The 11,128-nt window shown below is 54.8% G+C and overlaps 1 protein-coding gene across 1 annotated transcript; it reads left to right on the top strand.

Moving 5' to 3' along the window:
• The first annotated feature begins 4,041 nt into the window (after positions 1–4,041).
• On the top strand, positions 4,042–9,012 carry ZIC2 (Zic family zinc finger 2). The gene is made up of 3 exons (XM_019754216.3): positions 4,042–5,406; positions 7,190–7,353; positions 7,573–9,012. The coding sequence occupies exons 1-3, from the start codon at positions 4,335–4,337 to the stop codon at positions 7,921–7,923; spliced, it is 1,587 nt and encodes a 528-aa protein (XP_019609775.1). The 5' UTR covers positions 4,042–4,334; the 3' UTR covers positions 7,924–9,012.
• Positions 9,013–11,128: the final 2,116 nt, after the last annotated feature.

Here is an 11,128-nt window from a genome sequence, read left to right as displayed (position 1 = left end):
AAGGCTGGTTTTGTTTGCTTGTTTGTTTTTGGCTTCCCCTGGCCAGCAAGATATACCTATGTGAGTGTATTGCGTGTACATATACGTTGTTTTTTTATGTATTTGTACACACAAAATACTCATCATACTACAAAAGAACTCAGTCAACCGTTCACAGAAGCCCACAAACTAAATGAAGTGCTCAGTGAATAAGTGCCCAGGTATTTGATGGGATTTTCTGTGGTTTGAAGCCGACCCGAATTCTCTGTCGCACTGCCATTCTCTCCACTTGCCGGGAAATGGACGCCAGCCCGGGCGCCTAGGGGCCCACCTTACAAGGATATCCACATACAGCCCAAGAACCCACTCTGGCCAGCCTTGGCGCGGGTCCCGTGAGATCTCCAAAGAACAATTTTGGAAAACTTACGAAGAGGGGAACATGTTTGCTGGATGGTTGTGGGTCCCGCGGGTCTGACACTGCCACAGCGGGCCCTTCCAGAAACCTGTTGAAAAACTGAATTCACTCACGGTGCAGAACGGCGCTTGGCTTCTTTTTTCCCTTCGGCCAAGGAACCCAAACCTACTTTTGAGGCAATGACTCTGAAAACCTTTGCAGGATTTTCCCCCCTTGCTTTCTTGCTCTCTCCCCCCTTTCCTTCCTTAAAATAAATAAATAAATAAATAAATAAATAAATAAATAAATAAATAAATAAATAAACTGTGTCATGAGGAAAAGGGGCTTTGCGGTTTGTAGAGAAATAAAGCACTTCTAAGAAGGGACGGCGACGTGACTTTGAACTTGGCTCAGCTCCTCTGTGTCCTGCAGAGAGAGGAGAACTGGAGCAGGGAAAGAAAAGCTGGGAGGGCCCAGCATGCGGGGTCTCCGGCGGGAATTATGGCGTATACCCCACCGCCCTGCCGCGTGCGGCCCCCGGAATCCAGCGCCAGCGAGCGCCCAGCCGCGCCAGCCCGAAACGCGGGCACTGCAAAAGAGGAATCAAAGCGAAAGGAGAGAATGGGGCAAGAAGGAGAGGGACAGAGGAGTGGGGAGGAGGCGAGAAAGTGGGAAAGGAAAAACACTTGAGTAAGTCTGATGGCTTGAAAGAAGGGGAAGTGAGGTTTTGGACGTGCAGGACTGTTATTCTCACGATCAACCTCAAATATTTTCTTTTGGAAATATTTTTGGAATAAACTTTTCAAATTATTCTACCCCCGTATAAATTGATGAATAAAGCAAGCAAGTGTGAAAGGCTGTGCATTGGGCGATGTTTTTATTCAATGTAGCAAGGCAGCCTTTCTGATAGATTTTCTGTTTTCTCTGTCTTTCTCAGGTCCCTCTCTGCTTAGGGGGCAGTTTGGCATCTGCCTTTCCACCCCCCTTTATACAGAGAGAGGAAAGTGAAAAAGAGGAACATTTCCGCCTTTCAGGGAACGAGAATCTCCAGCTTCCAGGCAAACTCATGGGCTTTCAGACAAAATGACCGGGTCTCCTCCCTTCTTCTTACACCTCTATCACATAGCGGAGGTGGGGGTGGGGACAGCGGGAGGGCAAAGGGCTCCTTATGCAAGGGGCTGCGGCCAGCTTCGACCTTCAGAGACCCGCTTAAGTCGGGAGAGGCTGCTTGTATTGGCGCCAGAGAGCCCAGGTTCTGCCAGCAATAGCGAGCTCGAGTCGTCTTCCCGCGTTTTGTCGATTTCATTTCAACATGAAAATTTGAAGTGCATGTTGATTATTTTCTCTTGCTTGAATTTTATTTCAATTCCCAGCAATGTGTAAATAAAAGTTCTCTACGCCAGCTAGGTGAATCAAGGGCCTGGCTTCAGGCCTTCCATTCACACCTTCTCAGCCTCCGGGCCCGTGGTTCGCTCTCTGGTTACCTCGGGAACGCAAGCTTTTCGCTACAGGGCAGGAAACGTCCGCAGCAGCCAACCAGGGGCTCAAGGGGCGGCCGGAGCCCCAGGGCCGAAAGCCAGACCCGGTGCCGCACAAGGAACAGCCTCGCGGCCCCACCACTACCCCCAGGGTATGGGGGGCGTTCTCCACTTCTGGAGGAGTGACAAATATCTTCTAGAAACCCTACCAATCTGGACAGTTCTTCCCCGAAGGCCCTGAGCCTGACCTGCCGCCAAACTCCAGCCTGAGCCTTACTTGGCCGCGCGCCTCGGGCATCCCCACACTTCCCACCCCACCATGGCAGCGGCCCGGGCTTCTGGGCATCTACCCCGAGGGTGACACTGTCTTTAAACGACTTCCAAACAACCCCTCCCTCACGGGGCCGCTGTCCAGTGTTTACTGTTGTAATCGGAGCAGGACGCGAGCGGCGGGGGAAGTAGAGCGCGCGGAGCGGCGGGTGGGGGCCACCGCCGGGGAGTGGGGCGGTGTCTGGGTGAGTGTCCAGAGAGTTGGAGGAAAGGAAACGTCTGGTTTTATCTAGGCCCACCATCCTGCACCTGTGTTTTCAAGACCACAGAGCAAGTTTACTACGTGGGTAGGAGAGCGATAGGGAGCGTGCAAACCGATCCCGAGAGGCGGCGCGCTCCCCACAGGGCCCGGGGCCTGTAGTGCACCGGAGCGCAGGTCCTCCCGCTCCGCGGCTGGATACTAGCCATGTTCTCGAGCGGCTAGGGGTACCCGCTTTCGGTGCCCGCCGGGAGCGGCTCGGATCCGCTAGGTGTCGGTGGCCTCTACTGAAGGGAGCGAGTGTAGGGTGCCGTCCCCTCCCCGCCCGGCTAAGGGCGCTGTAACCCCGCGGCCCGGCCTGTCGCCCGGCTCAGGGGAGCTCCGCGGCGGGCCGGGACGAGGAGCCGCAGGGCCGGGCGCGCGGGCGAAGAGCGGGAAGCTTGCAAGCTGCGCCAGCAGACACAATCCGCCGCCGCAGGAGAGGCTGGGAGCTTCGGGGGCGCGGGAGAGGAGGGGTGGACGGGCCACGGGGCGGGGGCGCCCGATTGACGGGGCCACAGCAGCCAATGGCGGCGCCCGGAGGGCGGGAGCCACCGTTCGAGGGGCGGTGTGACCGGGAGGCCCGGCTGGGAGCTAGAGAGAGGAAAGGAAGGCCGGGGTGGGAGACGCGGGGGCTAGGGAGGAGGGGAAAGGAAAAGGAGGAGACAAAAAATAAAAAATAAAAGGCTGCGGCGTCGGCGGCGTCCACTGAAATAAACAGAGGCGGAGGCGGTAGCGAACACAGCCCTCCTTAGCCGAAAGGGGGAAACCTGCTTTGGCCTCTTCGCTTTTGCTTGGACCGCGGAATCCGCTCGGTCCTCGCGGGTGCGACCGCCGGCTCCGGGTCCAGAGCCCCGGGCCGACTGGCCGGAGGGAGCGAGAGAGCTAGCGATCACTTTTTTTATTGTTGTTATTGTTTTACGGCCCAGCCTCCCCCTCCTCCCCTCCCTCTGCCTGTCTCCTCCCCCTCCTCCTCCTCCTCCCGCACAACTTAAAGAAAGAGGGAGCGACGCGGCAGCTTCCTTCATCTGGGGGAATTCGTGGCCGCTGCAAGTTTACTACGCCAGGCGCAGCCAATGCCTAGCGCGGAGGACGAGGAGGGCTAAACACCGCGGCTCCGGCGCGGAACAATACCCGCCGCGCGCAAGGCGGCGAGAGCAGGGCGGCGGGGGAGGAAACGGCCAACCCAGAGCGCAGCGAAGAAGGCGCCCGGCCTCCACCCGCCGCCCCAACGCCCCCGCGGCGGTCAGGTGGACCTGCGGGCGCGCGGGACCTCGGCGACAAGCGCGGAGCTCGCCTGTGTCCTTTCCTCGCCTGTCGCGCACGGCCTCGGCGCTCCGGCACCGTGGCCCCGCCACTGCACTGATTTCATTTTGCGGGAGCCTCTTGTCGCTGCTGGCCTGAGGTCCGTAAGGCGGAGGAGAGAGTGAGTGTGTGCGTGAGCGCGCGAGTGCGTGCAGGGGTGGGGGCTGTGGCGCTGCGCTCGCCCCCCGTCGGCCCCCCTCTCCGCTCAGCTCCCCACACCTCCCTGCTGCTCCCTCCTCCCGCCCGCCCTCCCCTGCCCTGCCTGCCCGCCCCCGCCGCAGCTCCTTTAATACACTTTGGTTCTCCGCCTGGCTTTGGACTCTTCTCCTCCTCCTCCACCTCCTCCTCCTCCCGCGCCTCTGCCGCCGCCGCCGCCGCCTTCTCCTCGTCCTCTCAGCGCCTTCGCTTCTCTCCCGGCCGCCCGAAGTAGATCCAGGCGGCGGCGGCGGCGGAGGCGACGGGAGCAAGGAGAGCGGCTCCCGAGGTTGAAGCCGCCACTACCACCACCGCCTGCGCTCGGAGCCAGGCGGCCGCTGGCCGCACCGCGCGCGGATCGGGAGTGGGAGTCTAGAAGGCGAGGGGCTCGCCGGGGCGGGCAGGAGCGCTGGCCATGCTCCTGGACGCGGGGCCGCAGTTCCCGGCCATCGGGGTGGGCAGCTTCGCGCGCCACCATCATCACTCCGCGGCGGCGGCGGCGGCCGCTGCCGCCGAAATGCAGGACCGCGAACTGAGCCTGGCGGCGGCGCAGAACGGCTTCGTGGACTCCGCTGCCGCACACATGGGCGCCTTCAAGCTCAACCCGGGCGCGCACGAGCTGTCCCCCGGCCAGAGCTCGGCGTTCACGTCGCAAGGCCCCGGCGCCTACCCCGGCTCCGCTGCGGCTGCTGCCGCTGCCGCCGCACTCGGGCCCCACGCCGCGCACGTCGGCTCCTACTCTGGGCCGCCCTTCAACTCCACCCGGGACTTCCTGTTCCGCAGCCGCGGCTTCGGGGACTCGGCGCCCGGCGGCGGGCAGCACGGGCTGTTCGGGCCGGGAGCTGGCGGCCTGCACCACGCGCACTCGGACGCGCAGGGCCACCTACTCTTCCCGGGCCTCCCTGAGCAGCACGGGCCGCACGGCTCACAGAATGTGCTCAACGGGCAGATGCGCCTCGGGCTGCCCGGAGAAGTGTTCGGGCGATCGGAGCAGTATCGCCAGGTGGCCAGCCCGCGGACCGACCCCTACTCGGCGGCACAGCTCCACAACCAGTACGGCCCCATGAATATGAACATGGGTATGAACATGGCAGCGGCCGCGGCCCACCATCACCACCACCACCACCACCCTGGTGCCTTTTTTCGCTACATGCGGCAGCAGTGCATCAAGCAGGAGCTCATCTGCAAGTGGATCGACCCGGAGCAGCTGAGCAACCCCAAGAAGAGCTGCAACAAAACTTTCAGCACCATGCACGAGCTGGTGACCCACGTCTCCGTAGAGCACGTCGGCGGCCCCGAGCAAAGCAACCACGTCTGCTTCTGGGAGGAGTGTCCACGCGAGGGCAAGCCTTTCAAGGCCAAATACAAACTGGTCAACCACATCCGCGTGCACACGGGAGAGAAGCCCTTTCCCTGCCCCTTCCCGGGCTGCGGGAAAGTCTTCGCGCGCTCCGAGAACCTCAAGATCCACAAAAGGACCCACACAGGTAACCGCGGGGCCCGGACAGGGACGGGGTACGGAGCGAGGATAGGCTATGGTTGGTTTCCTGAGAGAAACGCACCGACCGCCAGCCCCTGCCCTGGGATGGGAGGTGTTTTTGTGTGTGCGAGAGAGCCAGCGACTTGTTTTTGTTGGAGAATGAAAGAATATTACTGGGCTGGGTTTTTCCATGTGCGGAAATTGAATTTTAAATAACCAGTGTAACATCAAATGTATGCTTTGGGTGATGCAATTGCTTCGTTTGCTCAGCCCGGTTAATAATTTCCGTTCTAAATAGAGCGCACAAAATAAAACGACTCTCCAACTCGGTGCCCGGGAATGGAGCCTAGAGAGGATTTGCCAGCTTGTCTGAATGTTCTTTTCTGTTCCGGGTGTGTGTCTGTTTGAGTGGCTTGTGTGTTTTCCCACTTCTTTTACTCGGGGTCCAAACGCCCTTCCCGGAACTGTTTCCCATTAAATGAGTCTGGGGTAAGCCGAAGCTGTAAAGCATTTCTCGTTTTTAAAGCCCATCGAGGGGTGGGTCGCGGCGAGGCTTTATGGTGGGTTCACAGTAGTTTGCGAAATTTTCTAATGGGCACCAGAGGGGTTGCGATTCCAAACTTGGAGCAACAACTCGGTCAGCGAGTGCCCGGGGCAGCGCGGCCCCGAGGCATAATCGCGTGACAAGAGAGAGCCGCAAAAGAACGCGCCTCTTGCCTCATAGATTATTCATCTATGACCAGGTCCCAGCCAAATCGTGCCAGACGATTTCCTAAAAGAAAGCCAAATGTTTTAGCAACTTCCCCCGTCAATATTTACTCCGAAGTAGGGATGCGCCAGCGGCCTATTGTTCTCTTCCGGGAAGGGAGGGAGGCGAGGTGCGAGACAAGCTTTTAACAAGGTTTAAAATTTGAGAAATTTATTTGCATGAAATGCTTGCTTTCGAGTCCTGTGTCTGAGCGGATGTCTTTAAAAAACAATTTAGGTGCTAATGGAATTTAACGTTAAATGGTCCCCTTCCCAAGTGGAACAATGTTTGAGTTCTCACACCTCTAAATGACTCCAAGCATTTGGAATTCTGGCAACAGGATGCAGGGGCCGCCAGAAAATTAAACAGGGAAATTTTGAAAGCCTTTACTGTTGCCCCTCACCCCCACTGCCCAGCCTGTGCCACTGCAATCCATAGATGCTGCCGTATGTCTAATATTTACCTTTTCTCCAACTTATGTCTTAAAAACTGGAAGTGAGACTAGAATTATAGTTAATTCAATTTGCAGAATTTTGGATGAAAAATACTGGCTCAGTCACTATCCACAGCCTGGTCCCCAAACAACATACAGCAACTCCAAATCGAATTGCCTACTGGCCCCAGAGACGAACCGACAGCAGCCCAGCATCCTGTGTGATTTTGATAATGCCCCAAATATTTTGTCATAATAACAACTTCATGGCGAGACTAACTTGTTGGAAGCTACAAATCCAAGGAGCCCTATAGAAAGGCGGACAGGGCCGGGTGCTACCCCAAATTCGTTATAAATTTGAGGAAATGGGCTTCAGTCTGGAAGCAAAGTAAAATATGAAATAAATGAGCAGGACTGTCAGATGGGAAGGCGGTTAATTTCATCTTAATTTTGCCACAGAGGGGACCTGACCTGCTTAAGGGACCCAGGCCCTTCTTGCCCCTTTTACCTCGTCACAGAGGCCTTGTCCCCTCCAGGGTGGGTGGGAGTTTGGGGGGGTGGGGGTGGCTCTGAATGTTCACAGCAAGCGCCCATGTTTGCGGTCCACAGGGGAGAAGCCGTTCCAGTGTGAGTTTGAGGGCTGCGACCGGCGCTTCGCGAACAGCAGCGACAGGAAGAAGCATATGCACGTCCACACCTCCGATAAGCCCTATCTGTGCAAGATGTGTGACAAGTCCTACACGCATCCCAGCTCACTGCGGAAACACATGAAGGTACCACCGGGGTGGCCAGGAGAAGGGCAAAGCGGCGGGCCGCGGCGCCGCCTCACTACCAGCCTGGGCAACCTCAGGCGGCCTGGGAAGGCGAGGGTTCCCCGAGGACAGGGTGGCCGGGGTGCATTTCTGGGGATGCTCCTCCGGGGGCCTGGCCCCACAGCAGCTGCACTCACACCCAGTCCCCTTTGGTCTCCCCTCCCGGCTTTTGTGTTGCAGGTCCATGAGTCCTCCCCGCAGGGCTCTGAGTCCTCCCCAGCCGCCAGCTCCGGCTACGAGTCGTCCACGCCCCCCGGGCTTGTATCCCCCAGCGCCGAGCCCCAGAGCAGCTCCAACCTCTCCCCGGCGGCGGCGGCTGCAGCGGCAGCGGCGGCTGCAGCGGCGGCGGTGTCCGCCGTGCACCGGAGCGGAGGCTCCAGCAGCGGCGGTGCAGGTGGCGGCGGCTCCGGCGGAGGCAGTGGTGGGGGCGGCGGGGCAGGCGGCGGGGGAGGCGGCAGCTCTGGCGGGGGCAGCGGGACAGCCGGGGGGCACAGCGGCCTCTCCTCCAACTTCAATGAATGGTACGTGTGAGGGGCCAGGGCCTCTCTCCCTTTCCCAGTCCCCACCCTGGCGCAGCCGCCCTCCGGCGCTGAGGGCACCCTGTGATTGTGTTGCTAAAATTATGAATCTGATTTTTATGATGATGAAAATGATTTTACCAGCAGAAGGGTTTTTAAAAGTATTTTTTTTTTCTTTTTTAATGATCTCGGCATGAAAAGCAAAAATAGCCCTTCCGGCTCTCAGAAGCAGAAAATATAAAATAAGAAGTAAAAAAGAAAAAAAAAGAAAAGAAAATGAAAACCCATAAAAATATTGAACAACCCCCCCCCCCCCTTTACCCATGCCCGCTTTCTTTCCCACTCCATTCCCAGTCTTTTGATAAACTGTGTACATAGCGGACTCCTTCCTTCTCGAAGTTGGTTTTAATGGCTACTTGGTGTATAGAAGTCTGTCCATTTGTAACTCGGGATTGCGTTCCTCCCTGCCTTCCCTTCCCTTCCCCAAGTGATGGGCTTTTTCTTTTCTCATTTTAGTTTACCCAGTTTCTTTTTAAGTAATGTGGAAGAAAATGGTTTATTTTGTATTGTGGTATTGAATATTGTGTTCCTTTCTATGAGGCAACTTGATTGTAAACTTCATGCAACTATAGACTGGAAAAAACGAGCCGTGCCAAAGTCTCCCTTCTGTTTCTTCAACACACTGATCCACAGCACACACATACACTCCACCACCAACGCTTGTGAATGTATTTTTCTGTTAGCTGGGTTTACATGTGATGTTTTAGTGCTTTTGCAAGTTCAATTTGTTAGTTCCTGTATGAAAGATTGTGGGGGTGGGGGGGCGAATAAACGTCGTGCCATTAGCTTTTTCCATAATAACACCCTTCCTTCTGTAAATACCCGTTACCATATTTATCCATTTGTAATTAAATTATGGTATTAACTTGCTACAGAGGAAACAATATTTATAAAGAATGTTTCTTAACTATAAATATGTACAATTGTGGGCATAAACTGTTTCAGATTTTTTATTTGAAGGTTTTAAGTGGTTTGATCATTTCTTGTGATATGTTTTGAAAGTAATGCATACAGAAATATAATAAAATGTGTTGAAACTGCATGAACATACTATTTTTTTCTAGCAAAGTTATTAGAAAATGGGAAGAGGCAGCTGAGGGTCAACATGGTTATGGATCAGCTGCCTGAATGAATGGGAGGCACCACCTCAAATTCTGGGGAGAAAGGTGTATCTACGCATAGAAACCAGGGCAAATTGCCCCTTTGGCAGAAAGTCTCAAAATTCTTTTCTATGTCCTTTGTTTTGTAGCTGAGAGTGAATTAAATTTTTGGAAAGCCCCTGTGAGGAATGGCGGCAGGAACCTTCAGAGTTTCTAATGGCTCCATTATCTGAGGGAATGCTTTTCTTTCAGCTATTTGGACTGGATTTAAGAGCACTAAATATTTCCTTATTCTTTGTTTTCCTTCGTCCCTGCCCCCTTTCCTTTCCTTTCCTCTGAAAAGCTGAGGTACAGTTATTTTTAATTGCATGTTTAAAACTGAGCTGAGTACTTTGTTTTTGAACTTGGCCCAATGATTACAGTTTAAGGGACCATTTCTACCAAAAGTTTTTTCTGGAAATTTTTAACAGAGGTTACTCAAGAAACCCTGCTTATCTGCACAGCTGCTGCACACCAGTAAGCAGAATGTTCAAGGGAAGGTGATAGACTACATTTTAATTTAGGGAAGCAAGAAACCATTGGCCCAAAATGAAAGAGAACCTCTTCAAGGATTCAGTGAAATAGAATAAAATAAAAAGACTAAATTAAAGTAGCCAGGTGGAAGTGAGACAGAGCATCAACCACCAGCTTTCTCGAAGGTTTGCAGTCTCACCCCCTTCCCCTGCAAGAGTATCAGAGAACTTTCAAACAAGGTGTTTTAAGGAAGAAGGCAAAAATAATTTTAATAAGGTAGGAATGGGGAAAATTCTTTTTAAATCCCTGAGTATCCTTGTAGCTCCCAGAGGCCCTGGCTGTCACCCCCAGTGGTGAAAAGATTTGGGCTGCAGCAGGGACACCTCCATAAGATGGCCCAGCACGCACAGAGCTCTGCGGGAGGAGACAGAATACGGGTGGCTGCGGCGGAGACCACTGCTTCTCCTTCCCCTCCGGCCCTCCACTGAGCCACAGGGCCAGGCAAGCTAGGTCGGAGGGCAGCTTGGGGAGAAAAAGAAAGGCAACCCTGACCTCTCCGAGGCCAATATACCAATTCAGTGGGGGAGGGAAAGACTCCAGCCTAGGGGCTCTGTGTGTGTGTGTGTGTGTGTGTGTGTGTGTGTGTGTGTCCCAGAGGGTGACAGACGCCGGGCTAGTCCTCCCCAGTGGGCCCTGCGAACTGCCCAAGCGCCAACTCCTGAAGCAATCAACCCCCTATTAAAATCAAATTTATAACCCCTAATAATATTAAGGAAAATTACTAAAATAATTGGCATATGTTACTGATCCTTGGGAGATTTCATTGAACACATTATTAACAGGAAAATCCTTTAGGGTGTTCCAACGCCCCCCACCCTTGGGGAGGGGGTGAAGGAATCAGATTAAAAATTCGTCATAACTTGTGCAAGAATGGGATGGTCTATTTTAAATGTCTTCAACTGTGTGGGTGTCGTGTGTGTGTAAATTATTAGCTTTGAGACACCTCCCAAATCTAAGAAGGATGGAATGATGGGGGGGGGGGGGCATTAGTATCATCAGCTCAAGGCCTTAGGGCTTTTCTTCTCATTTGGGGGAAGAAGAAAAACAGCAAGAAGAGGACGATCTCATAGCCTTGGCTTGATCGCTTTCCAGATCTGAATGTCCGAGCTCTACGAAGGACCCCTTTGGTCTCGGCGTGCTATCCTAGTTATCTGCAGGATGTACAAATGGGAAGGGGGATGGCTTGAGGACGAAGATCACAGCCTGGGAGCGGTCTCCTAGATCACCCCAGGATGTGAGGAGCGGATGGGAGCAGCTTTTCCGCAAAATGGCTCCCAGTTCTCCCGGCCCCTGCGTCCCATCGCTTTGTGCAAACAAGTCACCGACCCGACGGCGAGGCCCAACCTTAGTCTTTCTCTTCCGCCCTTCGAATCCCAGAGACATGATGGGGTGAAGGGGATATGGCAAAAGTGTGAGAGTATCAAAGATGTCATAATTGCTCAACTTAGAACGCGCGCGGGGGCTGGAGGCCCAAGGTCCTGCGCT

Source organism: Rhinolophus sinicus, chromosome 16 (genome assembly GCF_057876585.1).
Source record: "Rhinolophus sinicus isolate RSI-liver-muscle chromosome 16, RSI-T2T, whole genome shotgun sequence".
Lineage (NCBI taxonomy): Eukaryota > Metazoa > Chordata > Mammalia > Chiroptera > Rhinolophidae > Rhinolophus > Rhinolophus sinicus.
This window is presented reverse-complemented; position numbering and strand designations above follow the sequence as displayed.

What these genes read in the sequence shown, in the direction of transcription:
- ZIC2 (XM_019754216.3), top strand. Translation starts at nt 4,335, where the DNA reads ATGCTCCTGGACGCGGGGCCGCAGTTCCCGGCCATCGGGGTGGGCAGC. An exon ending in CCACAAAAGGACCCACACAG is followed by an intron (nt 5,407 to 7,189) that starts GTAACCGCGGGG and finishes TGCGGTCCACAG; the next exon opens with GGGAGAAGCCGTTCCAGTGT. An exon ending in CACTGCGGAAACACATGAAG is followed by an intron (nt 7,354 to 7,572) that starts GTACCACCGGGG and finishes TTTGTGTTGCAG; the next exon opens with GTCCATGAGTCCTCCCCGCA.